At 37.6% G+C, this 18,022-nt stretch overlaps 1 protein-coding gene and 1 non-coding gene across 8 annotated transcripts in view; one reads left to right on the top strand and one right to left on the bottom strand.

The window, feature by feature from the left end:
* The window catches only part of LOC113261234 (24-hydroxycholesterol 7-alpha-hydroxylase), a 90,917-nt gene that overhangs the window by 21,899 nt on the left and 50,996 nt on the right, over positions 1–18,022 (top strand). For 6 of the 7 annotated variants that reach the window (XM_026507312.4, XM_057304010.1, XM_057304009.1 and 3 more), the window contains 4 exons: positions 548–697; positions 1,869–1,962; positions 9,032–9,139; positions 13,772–13,862. In XM_026507312.4, the coding sequence (XP_026363097.1) occupies positions 548–697; positions 1,869–1,962; positions 9,032–9,139; positions 13,772–13,862 (443 nt within the window). The remainder of the gene's footprint in view (positions 1–547; positions 698–1,868; positions 1,963–9,031; positions 9,140–13,771; positions 13,863–18,022) is intronic. The other variant, XM_057304011.1, reaches the window with a different exon arrangement.
* LOC113261384 (U6 spliceosomal RNA) lies at positions 17,200–17,303 on the bottom strand. The gene has a single exon (XR_003318367.1). It is a non-coding gene; the product is annotated as a U6 spliceosomal RNA (small nuclear RNA).

Genomic DNA, 18,022 nt, shown 5'->3' with positions numbered 1-18,022 from the left:
ATTAACAATCTTCGCTATTCTTTCCCTTATGTATGCCACAGTAATCATTTTATTCACTTACGGCAAGACGTAATGATTATAGGCACTATACTTCAATGTGTAGTCGTCACAATCCGTAGGATCCTGTGAGAGCTTGGGAAATTTGGTAACTAGTATTGCTCTGATTCTTTGGCTCTCTTTTGCTGCTGTCTAAAGTCATGGACTGTATCTTAGTTATTGCTATTTTTTGCCAAATAAATACTTGTTGAAATTACATTGAATCAATTTATTTCTGCGCATCATCTCACGTTTGTCGGGATCTAACAAGGCTTGCTTAGAAACCATTAAAATCTTCAGATAAATGAACCACAATTTCAGCTACCTCTAAATTATCTTGACCACAGTAAACAGATATTAAAACCTTTTGAGAGTGACTCTTTCCCAAAAGAATCTGTCACATATTATTATCTACCCCTAATATATAGCTATTAAATAATGCCCTCTTTTGAATCCTTTGCTTTTCTTCTTTGGTCATTGGGTCTGACTTTCTGTGTGTTTTTCTTTGCAGGCATCTCCTTTATCCAGTCACAATGAATATACTCTTTAAGAAAGGTTTGTTTCCCACAGATGAGAGAAAAATCAGGGAGTTCTATCAGCATTTTCAAGCTTACGATGAAGGTTTTGAGTACGGGTCCCAGATGCCAGAATGTCTCCTAAGGTAGAGAGCTCTTCCCTACAATTAATTCCCTGACCAATCTCCTCCCAGCAATTCATCACCTGTCTCATTTCCCTGTTCTAAGTAGAGAGAGCCGCATCTACGAGGAAGAGACCGAAGCTGCTTCTTAAGACCAGGTTGTTGTTGGTGTGTGTGTGACTTGATGGAGGAACTGCAGAAGAGAGATGAATTATTTCCTTTTTTGTTTTTTCTCCTTATTTCGAGGAGCAAAAATGAGACAGGGAGAGAGACACAGAGACAGAGATGATAGGAGAATGAAACAAAGAATTTATTTTGAGGGCTTTTATCTCGTTTACTGCTTACTATGATCACATTCATTGCTGTGGTTTGGAACTGGGCTAAATCATCAAGTGTTACCATCAAGTGTTACCACTCAGACGCATTGTCCTTGTTCTCCCTGAGGCAAAAGGAGGTGTGGCCAAATGTATTTTTCACCATTGGCTCAGTGGTTCGAATGCAAAATAATACGATTTTTAAAATGTCTTAGTAGTTGGTCTACAGGGGTGACTGGTCAGAAAATATGGAAAAGATCATAGCCAGCTTGCTTTCCCTGGCTTAAGCCAGTGCCAGTCCCTGTCCTAGTTTTTCATCCTCCAGCAACTGATAACAGCCATAGCAGAAGCAGAACGAGCAGGTCCTGGGCTCTGTTTTTTGTTTGTGGTTTTGTTTTTTTTTTTTTTTAAGATTTTATTTATTTATTCGACAGAGATAGAGACAGCCAGCGAGAGAGGGAACACAAGCAGGGGGAGTGGGAGAGGAAGAAGCAGGCTCATAGCGGAGGAGCCCGATGTGGGGCTCGATCCCAGAACGCCGGGATCACTCCCTGAGCCGAAGGCAGGCGCTTAACCGCTGTGCCACCCAGGCGCCCCTGTTTGTGGTTTTTTTTTTTTTTTTTGTATTCAATAGCAATCTTATAGAGATTCAAACATTTGTTTGCAAAAAAACCCATTAAGATGTGGCTACTTGCCCCCTCGATTTTCCTTGTGATCTGGTAAGTCTGAAGGTAGACCTTGCATGAAATTCTAGAAAAACCAAAGAAGAAATTTGGAGAAATAATTATAATTCCGTAACTATTCCCCCCTTTAACTCCATGACCCGTTACTCCTGACGTACCTTCAAATTAATTTATGCACATATTTTTTTTCTCGCCTAGAAACTGGTCAAAATCCAAAAAGTGGCTTTTAGCACTTTTTGAGAAAAACATTCCAGATATGAAAACATACAAATCTGCAAAAGATAATTCCATGGTAAGTATCTCTGAGCTTTTTTGCCAAAATACATGGGATGTAACGTAATAAGGTATGATTTTTTAAATAAATTTTTTTTGCTAAAAATCAAGAGATTATTTAGGTAACATTTTTTGTGTCAAGTACTGTGTTGGTTGTTTACATACATTAATCTATTAAATAACCTCATACCAATGAGGTAGGTATTAATGGTCTTCTACATAAAAAAAAAAACTAAGGCTACAGACAACAACACAGAACACGGGGCTGAGTTTTTTATTGACTTAGATATTATACCGTTGTGTCAACAGTGACAGGTGGGAGTTATGGCACATTAGACAAGGATAACAGAGCTCTGCAAAGTAGACTTTGTTCTTGATGCCACTACCACTAATTAGTTCTCGCTTCAAAAAAAAGGAGGTAGTAATGTATAATTTGAAAAGCAACGCACTGGGAGCCACTGTCCTAAGTGTCCTAGATCTGTGGTTCTTCACGTGAAGTTCCTAGACCAATGGTACCAACATCACCCGGGGGCCACTCAGTCAGAGCCTCTGGGGTGGAACCCATCAATCTGTGGTTTCCTAGGCCCTCCAGGTGGTTCTGATGCTTGTGTAATGACAAGTTCTCAACCCTGCCTGCTCATCAGAATCTCCGGGACCTTTTGAAAACTACCTGATTCTCCAAAGCCACCCCCTCTGAGACTGGGGTTCACTTGGTCTGAACACGAGCTCAAATCCAGTCACTAGTCTCATGACCTTGCTCTTGGCTCAGTTTCTACACCTCTCTCATAGAATGTGGGGATTAAGTGAGTTAATATTTGTGAAGCAGTTAGAGAGTAGTGAGGACTACATAAGAGTTTATACCATGTGTTTATCATTGAATTTCTGTCCTTTTATTTATTTATTTTTTAAGATTTTTATTTATTTATTTGCGAGAAAGCACACATGTGCACACAAGCACGGGGGAGAGGGACAGAGGGAGAGGGAGAAGCAGACTCCCCACTGAGCAGGGAGCCCAACATGGGGCTTGATCTCAGGACCAGGAGATCATGGCCTGAGCCGAAGGCAGGCGCTTCACCTACTGAGCCACCTAGGCACCCCCAAAATCAGACCTTTTAGTATCTGTAGATGATATCAAGTGTTTTTGTTTGCCTGCCTTTCACTATTATAGCAAGTGTTACTAAAAGCAACTCTACTTAACACTGGGGAGGAAGATCGCTTCAGAAACAAAGAGATGTATGAATGTTTAGGTATCCCCCACCTGAATAAAGGGACTAGAAAGCCATTCTGGAAAGCCCTTCATTGATACACAGTGTTTCAGCTGAGGATTCTGTTTTACAGACCCAGACAAACACATTTTTGTTTGCATAATTTTCCAGGATTTAGGGGTGAAGAGGCATGTGTATAACAGTACTTCTAGAGTAGCATTTCTTTTTCCTAGTCTGAAGAAATCAGACGTTTTTAATCGTAAGTACTCTCTCTATTTGAATAAAGACAGATTTTGAAGTTTGTTGAAGCTAATCCAATGTTGAAGACTTTGGGGCAGAACTCAGTTTGAACATTCATGAGCAGTTTTCATTTTTTTGCGGATCATTTCTGTTTCTTCCAGCAGTGTTCACACTGAGCTTGTGTTTTGTACCCAATTTTTTTTTAAATGTGGTCTAAGAAGAAAATAAAAGATTCCGTTGTCTTCTGTATAAGTAGATTTCAATGGCCTAGTTAAGCAGAAGACTGGAAGAAGTTTTTGTTTTTTGGAAATATTGCACACACATTTCATCACATTATAAGCATCAAGTGTGGCGATTTTTCCCTTGTTATTTGATATATGTATTAAACTAGTATTTTCACTTAAAATTAAGATTTCACCTACAGAATAGCATATCCAAAGAATGAAATCCACGTATAGAATTTTCCATGAGATATAAACTTTGTGTTATGATAATTTATGTTGTATGATAGAAACTAGTGGTAAATAAAATTTATACCTAAATAATTTTCAATTTTGCTAATCCATTGTTACAAAAACAATAACAGTAAGACATCACTAACATTTATGGGGAGCTTACTCTATGCTAGGCATAGTGTTACACATTTCACAAATTCGTGACTCATTTATTTTTCACAACAACTCTAATACCCAGAAAACTGGGGATTATTAATACCAGAAAACTGAGGATTAGAACGGTTAATCACTTTTGAAACATTACGTGGCTTTGTAAGTAGCAGTACTAGTCTCTCATTGTGTATTTTCTTTGAAAGCGATTTAACAGTTATTTCTTGTATCATGAGATCTGAAGTAAAACTACTACATGATGGTACAATATGGTTCTCTTAATCCCTAATCCATGAGAGTTGTGAGTTGTGTTTTTCATGGGGCAGTACAGCTCAGTAGCTAAGAGCATGGGCTCTGGAACCAGGGCCAGGCTCACGGGGTTTGAATCCCAGCTTAACCACCAACAAGCTCCCTGTCCTGGCAAAGTTCCCTAACTTAATTGTGCTTCAGTTTCCTCAAATGTAAAATGGTGATGATAATAGTATCTACTTCTTCGAATTGCGGTCAGGATTGAATGGTTTAATATTTGCAAAGGACTTAAAACAGTACTTGCCTTATTAGCAAGCAATTACTAGGTGTTAGCTACCATTATTTTTATCACCTAAACCTGAGTTATTTAAGATTCAAAGTACATGAGTAACTTAATGAAAATGTGTCCGAATTTCTTTCCCATGATGGGGGAATGACCATTGACAAAGGTGTGACTGGGAAACCTCCCAGTGAAGAAAAAGCTTTCATGGAATTTGGGTGATGCCCTGAGAGCAACTGTAGGTGTCCTTGGATGGGGCCCTGATCTTAGATGACACCATTCCAGTCAAATGTCAGTTCTCTGCATATTGTGGTGTTTATACTATATCCTGGCTTGGCAGTGCTTTCTCCATGGTGTATAGGCTGAGAATCTTCATGGCAAATGGGGGAAGGGTTTCTCTGGAATGCTCCAGATAACTGTGTTTCTGTGTTGTTTGCATTTTCCTAAAAGCAGAGGTTTATTTTAAGAATTTGTCAAAATGATAATATATACTAAGTTTTGTTTTAAGGACTTTATAGGTAGTAACTGATTGAATTATCACAACAATCCTATGAGGTAGGTACCATGTTATGAACATTTTATAGATGAAGAAATTGAGACACAGAGCTTAAAGTAACTTGTCCAAAGTTACCCAGGTCTTGAGTAACTAACCTGGTCTGGTTCCACATGTAACGATCTTGGAAGTTGCCACTCCAGTCTAACAACAAGTAGAAGGCTGAACAGACCAATAATAGAATAATCAGACTGGGACTTTAAAACAACTGTGATTAATATACCAAGGACTCTAACGCATAAAGTAGACAGCATACCAGAACAGATGGACAATGTAAGCAGAGAGATGGAAATCCTAAGAATGAACCACAATTACATGCTAGATATAATAAACACCATAACATAAACGAAGGATGCCTTCGATGGGCTTGTTTGTAGACTGGCAGAGCTGAGAAAAGAATCTCTAGAAGATATATCAGTTGAATCCCCCAAAACTGAAAAGCAAAGATTACAAAGACTAAAAAAAAAAAACAAAAACAAAAACAGAATACCCAAAGACTATGGAACTGTGGGACAATTACAAAAGAGATAGCATACATACAGTGGGAATACTAGAAGAAGAATGGGAGAAAGGAACAGAAGAAGTATTTGACCCAATAATGACAGAAGTTTCCCACAATTGATGTCAGACACCAAACTATAGATCCAGGAAGCTCAGAGAACACCTAGCATGTAAACACCAAAAACATATCATTTTTTAATTACAGGGGAAAAAAAAAGATAAAAAATCCTAAAGAAGCCAGAAGGAAAAACACCATATCCACAGAGGAACAAAGATATGAATTATATCTGACTTCTTTGAAAACCATGCAAGGCAAAAATAGAGTAGAGTGAAATATCAAAAGAGTAGAGTGAGAAAACAAAAAACACCAATCTGGAATTCTGCACCCTGTGAAATTACCCTTTAAAAGTGAAGGAGATATAAAGGCTTTTGCAGACAAATGAAAAATGGGGGGGTTGTTGTCAGTAGACCTTCCTTATAAGAAATATTAAAGGAAGTTCTTCAGAGAGAAGAAAAATAATATAGGTCAGAAACTCAGATCTACACAAAGAAGGAAAGAGCATCAAAGAAGAAATAAGTAAAGGTGAAATAGAAATTTATTTTCCTTATTCTTAATGGATCTAACAGGTAACAATTTGTTCAAATTATAATAGCAACTGAATATATATTATAATTTATTCAAATTATAATAGCAACTTATGTGTGCTCGTATATAAATGAACTGATTATGTAGGGTTATCTGCATGTCTGTCTGTAGCCTTTATCATATCCTTCTTTAATAATAATCCAGTAAATAAAATATTTCTCTGACTTCTGTGAGCCCCTTTAGCAAATTAATTGAACCTGAGGAAGAGGTTGTGGGAACCTCTGATTTCTACAGCCAATCAGTCAGAAGTACAGATAAAAACCTAGACTTACAGCAGGCATCTGAAGTCCAAGGAGGAGACATTGTTAGAACCTCCAATCTTTAGCTAGTTGGTCCAAAGTACAGCTAATAATCTGGGCCGTGACTGGCATCTGAAAGGCAGGTGGGAGGGTGGGGAAAGAGTATAGTCTTGTAGGACTAAACCCTTAACATGTAAACCTCATGCTATTTCTGGGTAGATGGTGTCAGAATTGAGTTGAACTGAGTTGAATTATGGGGCACCCAGATGGTGTCCTGTGTATTGTTTATTGTTGTTTGAAACTCCCCCTCCACATATACACACACATTAGAAATTAGTACCCGAACTCCATAGTGAGGATGTCCTCTTTACCACTCCTTTTCAACATAGTACTGGAAGTCCTAGGCAAGAAAATCAAGAAAGGAAATAAAAGTTACACAAATTGGAAAGAAGACATAAAACTGTCTTTGTTCACAGATGTCATGTTCATATTTGTAGAAAATCCAAGAGAATCACCAAAAAGCTACTGGAACTAATGAACAATTATAGCAAAGTTGCAAGATACAAGTTAATATCCAAAAGTTAATTGCTTTCCCATGTACCGATAATGAATGAATGGAGTGTGAAATTAGAAACACAATGCCATTTATGTTAGTATCCCCCAAAATGAAATACGTAGGTATAAACTTGACAAAGATATATAAGGTCTGTATGAGGAAAGCTACAAAACTCTGATGAACGAAACCAAAGAACTAAGTAAATAGATAGTTCATGGATGGGAGGATTCAATACTGTCAAGATGTCAGGTCTTCCCAACTTGACCTATACATTCAATGCAGTCTCAATCAAAATCCCAGCAAGTTATTTTATGGATATCAACAAACTGATTCTAAAGTTTATATGGAGAGGCAAAAGACCCAGAATCACCAACACAATATTCAAGGAGAAGAACAAAGTTCTTCAAAAGAACAATGCTACCCAACATCAAGATTTACTGTAATGTTATAGTGTGGTATTGGTGAAAGAATAGACAAGTAGATCAATGGAACAGAATAGAGAGCCCACAAATAGACCCCTTTCAATATAATCAACTGACCTTTGACAAAGAAGCAGAGGCAATATGGTGAAACAAAGATAGACTCTTCAACAAATGGTGTGGGAACAACTGGACATCCACATGCAAAAAAAAAAAAAAAGAATCTAGATAGAGATATTACACAATTCACAAAAATTCACTCAAATGAATCATAGACATAAGTGTAAAATGCAAAAGTATAGAATTACGAGAAGATAACATAGAAAACCGAGTTGACCTTGGGTGTGATGATGCCTATTTAGATATAACACCAAAAACACAATCCATGAGAGAAGATGGAAGTGTATGAAAAGATGCTCCACATCATATGTCTTCAGGGAAATGCAAATGAAAACAACACTCAGATAACACTCATTCTGGCCAGAATCTGGAACACTGACAACATCAAATGCTGGTGAGGATGTGTAGCAACGGGAACTCTCCTTCATTGTTGATGGGAATGCAAAATGGCGCAGACGCTTCGCTTTGGAAGACACTTTGGTGGCTTTTTACAAACAAAGCATCCTCTTGCCATGAAATCTAGCAATGTGCTCCTTGATATTAACCCAAATGATTTGAAAATTTATGTCCACACGAAAACCTGCATAAGGATGTTTATAATAGCTTTATTCATAATTCCCAAAACGTGGAAGCCACCAAGATGCCCTTTAGTAGGTAAGTAGATAAACTGTGGTATATCTAGGGAATGGAATTATTCAACACGAAAAAGAACTGAGCTATCAAACCATGAAAAGACATGAAGGAACCGTAAATGCATATTACTAAGTGAAAGAGGCCAATCTAAGAAGGCTATGTAATGTATGATTTCGACTATGTGATATTCTGGAAAAGGCAGGATGTGGAGAAAGGAAAAAGATCAGTGGTTGTTGGGGAGGGAGGAGAGATACACTGGCAGAGCACAGAGAATTTTTAGGGCAGTGAAAATAATTTGTATGACATTATAATGGTGGATATATATCATCAGCATTTGTCCAAACCCACAGATTTTACAATGCCAAGAGTGAACCCTAAGGTAAACTATGGAATTTAGGTGTTTGTGATGTGTCAATGTCCTTGATCCATGGTAAAAAAAAAAAAAAAGTACCATTTTTGTGAATGATATTGATAAGTAGGGAAGGCTATGCATATGTGGGGTAAGGGTTATATAGGAATTCTTGGTGCTTTCCTCTCTATTTTATTGTAAACCTAAAATTGCTCTAAAAAGTAAAGTCTTTAAGAAAAAATAACAACAACAACAAAAAACGAAGCCAGGGCTTGAACCAATGCAGTAAAGCAGATGGGCTCTAGAGTCCCTACTCTTAATCACTACGCTACCTGTAAGTATATAAATCCGTTAGCATGCCTCAAGCTGCAAACCTAGGAATGGCAAAAATATTATATTTGAGATATATAAGGAAAAATGCATGGTCTTTGTTTATTAACATCATTCTTCATCACATAGCTGTGGTTTGACAATATGTATTTCTTTTAAACAGACATTAATGCAGGCTATGCTGGATATCATAGAGACAGAAAGAAAGGAAGAAAAGAGCCCCAATTATGGGCTCTTACTACTTTGGGCTTCTCTGTCCAATGCTGTCCCTGTAAGTATATTAGTAAAGTAAGGGTTACATTTCTGTCTACAGCAATTTCAGGGTTTTTTTCCTTCATTATTCTTTCTTTTTTTTCAGTCTTTTCACTTCTTTATAGAAAAAGGCTACAGTGGATTTGGTTGTGAGCTAGAAAAACAAAACTGAATGCCTCATGAAATCTGATAGGATCACAAAGGAGGCAAAGCCGAGATGTCAAGTGCATTCTGCCCTCTGCGAGGCAAGCTCGTAGCAGGCTAAGGGGAAAGTTTGCACTTTGGGGTCGGTTGTGACAACACCTGCATATGGAGCACTTTCTTTGTCAGGCAACACGCTTAGTGTTGGTGCTGCAAAGATGCGTAAGTCTTGACTCCAACATTTTACTGGGGAGAGAGTAGGTAAATGGATAGTCTGGGGTAGAATTGGGCTCGAATCAAGATTACCCCCGCCAGAGCTATAGAATCTCATGGAGGTAATTTAAACCCTCAGCCACCATTTCCTTATGGGTAACAAAGGGATAATACAACTCCTGGTATGGTCCTAGGACTTGGGTGCTTGATAAATGGTAACCATCCCTTCTCTATAAGGTGGTTGTGAGGATTCAGTGAGATACACCCAGCTGGTGCCCAGTGAATATTAGTTGTCTTCCCCTCTACCCATTCTCCTGCACACCATTCCTGTTTGTGTTTCTTGGTGTCTTGGTCCTATAAGCTTCCCCATGAATGGAGATGGTGACAATGGAACTCACAGTACTAAAGAGAGCAGAGGCTTTTTAACTGTTTCTTTTTAAAGCTGTTATGAACTAGATTAAAGCCATGTGATATGTCTGTCCCTTCTTGTCTAATGCACATCAGGGAGGATTTCACATTACCTTAAGCTGCACTGAGATTATTTGAGAAATTAGAAGGTAGTCTTTTTTACATGTTTGTTTTCTACTGAACAGGAATATTCAACCCATCTCTAATGATAAATGTGGCCATTTCCTTTTTTCCTCTAACAAATAGAAATGAGATATTTCAGGTATCATTTATTTCTCCTTCCTCTTAGTGAACTCTTTCTTTTTTTTTTTTTAAAGATTTTATTTATTTATTTGACAGAGATAGAGACAGCCAGCGAGAGAGGGAACACAAGCAGGGGGAGTGGGAGAGGAAGAAGCAGGCTCATAGCGAAGGAGCCTGATGTGGGGCTCGATCCCGGAACCCGGGATCACGCCCTGAGCCGAAGGCAGGCGCTTAACCGCTGTGCCACCCAGGCGCCCCCTTTTTTTTTTTTTTTTTTAAAGAATTAGTGAACTCTTTCTAAGTACTGATAGTCTAGTTTCTTTTCACGTGTCGTCAACCTAATTGGGTAAAGAGCAGAAATAGAAATTCTGGCCTCTCTGCCATATGTAGTTCACCTGGCATGGGCTAATAAACATTGTCGAATCCTTTCCCCTTCTTTACGTACCTCTGATATCATGCCCTGATTTCTCTTTGCATAATTTTCTTGGATACTGATTAAGCTATAGCAAAATTAAAAGGCCGACATCAGAACAGCTCCCAAAGCAGCAACAAAACAGCCACTCCTGTCACAGGATTAATTTTCAAGATCTCATTAGAGGGATCCTCCAGAAGAAAGGGACAAAAAGCCCCATTGATCTGACTCAGGGGAAGTCAGTTCTTTGGAATTTGTTCCCGGCACCGGCCTGAAAGGACTTAAATCATGAATTTCAGAAAGAAAGTGTCTGATGGTTAGTGAGAGTTCCATCTTGTCGGCTCTTATTGGCATCTCCAAGAGGCAGCTGGTGTGCAGTCAGAGACCCTGGAAAGGCTTTAGAGTCAGGCTCAAAGCCAAATCCCAGTGCTGAGTGACAGTGAGCCAAGTGTTTAACCTCTCTGAGCCTCAGTGTTCTCATCTATAAAACAGGATGAATGTCATCTACCTCGTAAGATGGTTATGAGCATTATATTTTTAAGATATGGAAAGTGGCTGACAGTCCCCGCAACAAAGAAGGTGCTCAATAAATGTTAGCTTTCTTCTTTTATAAGAAGTGAGGCCGTCGTTTCAATCAATCATTACTTTCAATGGCCCATTAGTAATAAACTGCCCTGTCTTCCGAAACTGGACCACTCAGATGCCCCAGGGTGGGAGTGGCCACTGCTGGCTGGCTTCTGTGATCTCCCATCACCTTCTAGAGAACCCTGACGAGCCCCGCCAGCAGGACAGGTGGTGGGGCCTGTCCTCTCTTGGTGCCCAGGTCAGGTTCTCTTCTCTCCCATTCTGGGCTCTGCCTCAGGGCCTGTGGAACTCAGAGCTCGGGCTTGAGATAGGCTGGAGGTAGGACAGATCACTAGAGGACTCCATTGTGGTCGGGGTGAACTTTGAAGACTGGTGCCAAATATTAACCATAATTTGCGAATTCATTTGAATGGGAAGACCATTTCCAACTTCCAAGAAATTCCTGCCAAATGAACTTTTTAGGAACATTTTTCCAAAACGAATCTCACCGCTGACATTTCATCTTTGTTATCGCTTCTCCCAAGCTCTTTCTGAATCCTTTCAGTACTGACCATGACCCCCCACCCTACCCTGCCTCAGCCTCAACTCCCACAGCCCATGTTGTCTGCCCCACCCATTGCCTGTACACTTAGCTCTTTCTTCTCCTAATTGTATTACGTATCCCCAACTAGATGCGAAAGTTCTTTGGGCAGGAATGATATCTTATACATGGTAAACACATGATTGTAGAAGACTGTCTGACACGTTACAGAGACTCCATCAGTATTCGTTAAATCTTTTTTTGAATGGGGGAATAAAGGATGCGGAAGACCATACCCATTTCATCTTCTCTTATTGGACAGGGCTTTCCTCCTTGTCCCTTCTCACCTTTGTTCTTACCCCAAAAGCATTGCAGTGGCTGCTTGTGAAGTTCAGTGAGCAAGGTGGCCCTTCTCCTTTTTGAGCAGCCCTCACCATGGACTTGAACCCTTTGGTAGAATACTAATCGCTACTTTGGGGAGCAATTTTTAACTGGGAGTGCACAAAAAGGTCTTTTTTTCTTGTTTGTTTCAGTAATATATGTAAATTTCTTATTTATTCATTACTGTCTTTTATGTGACTTTTCTTTTTAAAAATGTAATTGAGTTTTTTACCAAATTTAGAAATAATAAGTAGCACCTTTGTACAGTCATTCATAATTTAGCTGATTTTCTTGTGTTCATTATAAAATAAGTACCCAATTTTTGTGAATCTCTAAAACTCCAAGCACTATGTAGTATAACTCTGAACTACTCTTTTGTATAACTGAAAATCTATGTGCTATCCACTAAGCTATTTTTCCCCCAATATGAACTCTGACCCTTTAAATGAGATGAATTGAGTATGGAGTGGTTATTAATTAAATCCAGTAATTCAGCACTTCATCCATAGATAATAGTAGCAGGGGCCTGAGTGGGGAGACAGGAGAAGAGAGCTTTCTGAGCATGATTCTTCTACTGTAAAATGGACCGGATGATGTCCAGGGTAAGTCTTCGGTAATCTGAATCATGCCACAGAAAGAGGCTCTCCAGATGGGGGTGGCCTTGGTTCTCCCATTCACTCTGTTTATGTACACAGTACCGTATTTGTATTTACCCTGGCACCGTGGGTTTCACGCCCCAGGGGGGAAAACAATGAAGAGCATTGAATTTGGCTTGACCACTTCCCTTCAGACAGTTGCTCTTCCTTTTTTGGCCACAGAGGGGAGTATTGGGATTACGTAAAGGTACTTAAAGTTCCCTCGCAAAAGAGACAAGAAGATTTCAGCGTTTTAAATATGAAGTATTGTCTGAGTCTTTCAGGACTGATTTTCCTAGATGAAATTTCTTTTACAATACATGTTTCCAGAAAAGATGCAAGGGAAACCCAAACTTCTTTTGTTGATTTTGTATAGGTTTCCTTTATTGTGTAATCTAAAAATAGAAGCAAAAACCTCTACCCGAGTTAGTGGAAGGTTAATTTTTGAGATGTCTGTCAGTATAATTTTAACCTTGTAATACCACAGTGAGGAAAGATGTGAAATAATTTTCTTTGGTCTAGAAAGAATTTGCAAGCATGCCATGTTCAGTAACATTCAGTTGTGAGTGGACCATTATGTTTGATATTGAGTACATTCATAATTTAGTTTATGGGATTTGAGGTATATTTTTCTGGGCTTATTGGAAATTACCAAATTTTATTTGCGGAATATATGATTTGCTCATTCATTTCTATTTCATGGATATTAAATTTTAAAATATATTTTCATTAGGATTAACATTTTAAGTATCACAGTTTGTTGTTTCTGAATATTTAATGTGTGCACATATAATATTTTATAATATGTATTAGCAAAAAAAAAATCCTGCTTCATTTTGTAGTAAAGATAATCTGTAAAAGCAGCAGAGTTAAACTATAGTGACAGAATAAAAGTATAGATTTGACCTCTCAGAGGTCTATAACATCTCTATTGTTCATAAAATCTAGTTTTTTTCCCAAAAATGCTTCATACCAACATGCTTTTAAGTTTAATTTAAGCATTTTTCTGGTTTCTTTTAATGTTTATGGCTAATACTAAGTATGCTTTTATTCATTTTCAAAGAAGGTTGTATTGTGTGATACATGTTTTTTGTTTTGTTTTGTTTTTTTAAGGTTGCATTTTGGACACTGGCATTTGTCTTCTCTCATCCCACTGTCCACGAGACCATCATGGAAGGCATAGCTTCTGTATTTGGAACAGCAGGTACTAAACCCGAATGAGCTTACCTAGTTGAAGAAATATCTAATGTGCACTTGTCACACGTTATGGGCAAAGCTAAATGCCCAGAATTTTATAGAAATTGAACATAATCCAAAATTGAACACAAGTTGTTGTGTGTTTCAGGTTCTAAACATAGAATTTAATTACTGTCCAGGTAATTTTAGAAGTCATCTAATCTAACCCCCTTACTTTCCAATTCATGAAATAAATGCTAGAGAGATTGTGATTTGCCTAATTTCCCTACTTAAACATATATATATATATATACACACACACAGGCTTTTTCTTCAGATCTCTTGGCCCCTCAATTATTTTTGGAATTCAGAATTTTCTAGATTTTGTAAAAAGTAATATGGTGCATATATTACATAACACAGATGTCAGGTAAGGTTTGTCACCAAAGGAATTGTCTTAAAAGTTAGAGATTTGGGGGGTTAGAACTGTAGATGGGAATTGCCAGCTTGCATTTTTAAGGTCATTGTTTTAATTGTCATCTGTTTTAAAAAGCAGAAATAAGCTTGAAGAGAGCACTCAACTATTTGTTTATTTAGCTTGATTTGACCTGTTTGGAAGTAGCATCTTTTAAAAAACCTTAAGATGTCAAATTATGTATTCTGATATAAAAAGAATAATAAATGACTTGGGAGAAAACAATTTACCAACAGGACAAAAGGTAGGATGCCAATTAACAGCTTCCCCCTCCCTGCTTCATGATTGCTGAAAATATTTTATTTGAAATTTTTTCTCTATTTTCTGCTACTTCTTATTGAATTAAACCAAAAAGCAAATTGGCTTGCTCAACATGACTATCCAAGCCATACTGTCTCTGAGCCTTGAGTCTTACCTCATAGAAATAGTGAGGATTAGAGTCACTGAGTAAAGCAATGCTAACGAGTTGGATTCTGGAGACACATCAGTGAATAGAAGAGAAGACTACTTGCCTTTATGCAGCTTACCCCTGCAAAGCTAATGGAAATGCGCATGCCCGCACGTTTACAAGCAATAAAAGGGAGGGCATCTTTGTCGCATATTTGACTTTACCATTTCCTTTTTTTTTATAATTTTTATTTTATTATATTAGTCACCATACAGTACATCCCCAGTTTTTGATGCAATGTTCCATGATTCATTATTTGCGTATAACACCCAGTGCACCATGCAATATGTGCCCTCCTTACTACCCATCACCGGCCTATCCCAATCCCCCACCCCCTCCCCTCTGAAGCCCTCAGTTTGTTTCCCAGAGTCCACAGTTTCTCATGGTTCATTCCCCCTTCTGTTTACTCCCCCTTCATTCTTCCTTTCCTTCTCCTACCGATCTTCCTATTTCTTATGTTCCATAAATGAGTGAAACCATATGGTAATTGTCTTTCTCTGCTTGACTTATTTCACTTAGCATCATCTCCTCCGGTCCCATCCATGTTTGTGCAAATGTTGGGTAATCATTCTTTCTGATGGCTGAGTAATATTCCATTGTACATATGGACCACATCTTAATCCAGTCATCTGTTGAAGGGCATCTTGGCTTCTTCCACAATTTAGCTATTGTGGACAATGCTGCTATGAACATTGGGGTGCATATGGCCCTTCTCTTCACTATATCTGTATCATTGGGGTAAATACCTAGTAGTGCAATTGCTGGATCATAGGGTAGCTCGATTTTTAACTTTTTAAGGGATCTCTACACTGTTTTCCAAAGTGGCTGTACCAACCTGCATTCCCACCAACAGTGTAAGAGGGATCCCCTTTCTCCACATCCTCTCCAACATTTGTTGTTTCCTGCCTTGTCAATTTTTACCATTTCCTTACTAGAGTCTTCGCCTCATTTATGGTTCTCCAAAGTCCTGGTCTTTAGGAAATCAAGAAGTAGTTATGGGATGGTGGAGACAATGCACGGAGCCTGTCTGACCCAAAGGCTACAACAGAAATGTTACATTCATCTGAATGTCTATCATACTTGACTCTTGAACTCTTGAACACAGTTCAGTGGAGAAAGACAAAACCTTTATTCTTTTTCTACATTCTGGTTTATTTTTAGAACCCATTGTTCTCCACTAACAGATGAATGGTCCTTCAAGCAGCGATACTAGTGTATTAGCTACATATATATCAATGCTTTCAGTTTATAAGACTCTTGCGAACTTGCAAACAATTTACATAAAATATCAAAATGTTTTTCGCTGTGTTTATACAGAAGCAATTCAGATCAATTCATGTATAAGATGTAGTAGCAGCTCAGGAATTTAGATAGGAGAGAAGACTACTCATTCACTCTTTGGAGGTTGATATTAAGCAAGATATCCATGTGCCCATAGAAAAGATCCTGTCAAAGAAAGCACTTTAGAGTGCATGAAACAAGACTCTGACTCAGTATAGCAGTTCTCCATTCTTAGGCTCTTTGCTATTACAAGATCACCATTTCTTTCTTGGAGATGTCCTTAGTGACTTGGATACCTCCCCACATGTCTATGGCCTGAGCACTCACCACTAGAGCCCATCCCAAGCAGGTCGCTCAACTTTCTTACAAGTTTCAGAGTAAAAGCTGCTATTGAATGATTGGTCCTTTATGTCGAGCTTCTTTTACTTAGCATAACGTTTTATTTTGTATCATGATGTTGTACATTAATTGATTTTCACATGTTGAATCTCCCTTGCATTCCTGGGATAAATTCTACTTAGTTATAATTTTTATGGGTATAAAATATCCACATTACCTATAGGCATTTATATCCATATAGCAGATATCATTTTTATGTCGCCAGATTCAGTTTGCTAGTATTTTATTAAGGAATTTTAGGAATTTTACATCTATATTAATAAAGGATTCCTTTTCTTGTGTTTGTCTGGGTTGGGTATCAGGATAATTCTGGCTTTGTAGAATGACTTCAGAAGTATTCACTGGTCATATTTTTTGGAAGAGCTTGGGAAGGATTGATGTTAGTTATTCTTTAACCGTATGATAGATTTACCAGTGAAGCGATCTGGTGCCGAGATTTTCTTTGTGAGAAGTTTCTGATTAATTCAATCACTCTACTTGTTACAAGTCTATTCACGGTATATATTTCTTCTTTTTTTATTGAAATATAACTGACATGTAACATTGTATTAATTTTAGGTGTACAATAGAATGATTAGATATATGCATATACTATGAATTGATCACCGCAATCGACTTAGTTAACATCTATTATCACACATTTATAATTTTTCTTGTGATGCAAACTTTTAAGATCTACTCTCTTATCATTTAACTTATCAACTTTCAAATTCATAATACAGTGTTGTTAACTGGTCACCATTGCTGGACATTGCATCTCCAGAAAAATAGGGACACTGCATGAATTTCTGTGTCATCCTTACACAGGGGCCATGCTAATCTCTATATTGATTCACGTTTAGTAACACTATTTTTTCTTGGGTCAGTTTTGTAGTTTGTGTCTTTAAGGAATTTGTCCATTTCATCTAGGTTATTTAACTTGTTACATGTAATTTCATATTATTGCTCATACTTATTTATTTGTATAAAATCACTAGAAAAGTATCCCTAATCCTTGATTTTAATAATTGTGTCCTCTCTCTTTTTTTCTTGGTCAGTATAGCTAAAGGACCTTCAGTTTTGTTTTCAAGACTGGCTTTTGGTTTTGTTGATTTTGTTTAATTTTATTTTTTTATATTGCTTTTCTGTTCACTATTTCATTTTTTCTATCCTCTTCTTTATTATTTATAACGCATAACTCTTTATTAATATTCTTTATTTTGTTCTTTAAACACAATTTTTCTCAGTCTTTGAACATATTGAAAATCTCTTATTTAAAGGTTGTTTTTTGGGTTTTGTTTTTTTCTTTTTTCTTTTTAGTAAGTCCGACATCTGGGTTTTTTCAGGGGTAGTTTCTACTGATTGCTTTTTTCCCCTGTGTATGGTCTGTATTTTCTTGTTCCATGTATTATTGCATATTTCTCATTGCATGTCTTGCATTTCTTTTAAACTGGATATTTTAAATAATATAATGTGGCAACTCTGGAAATCAGATTCTCCTGTTTCCTCGGGGTTTATTGCTGTTGCTGCTTGTCATAACCTTGATTGTGGGTTTGTTTATTGACTTTTGTTAACTAATTCTGGATATTTTGTATTATTATATTAT

This window comes from Ursus arctos, unplaced genomic scaffold (genome assembly GCF_023065955.2).
Source record: "Ursus arctos isolate Adak ecotype North America unplaced genomic scaffold, UrsArc2.0 scaffold_29, whole genome shotgun sequence".
In the NCBI taxonomy this organism is placed as follows: Eukaryota; Metazoa; Chordata; class Mammalia; order Carnivora; family Ursidae; genus Ursus; species Ursus arctos.
Note: the sequence above shows the minus strand (reverse complement) of the source record. Positions and strands in the feature narration are given on the sequence as shown.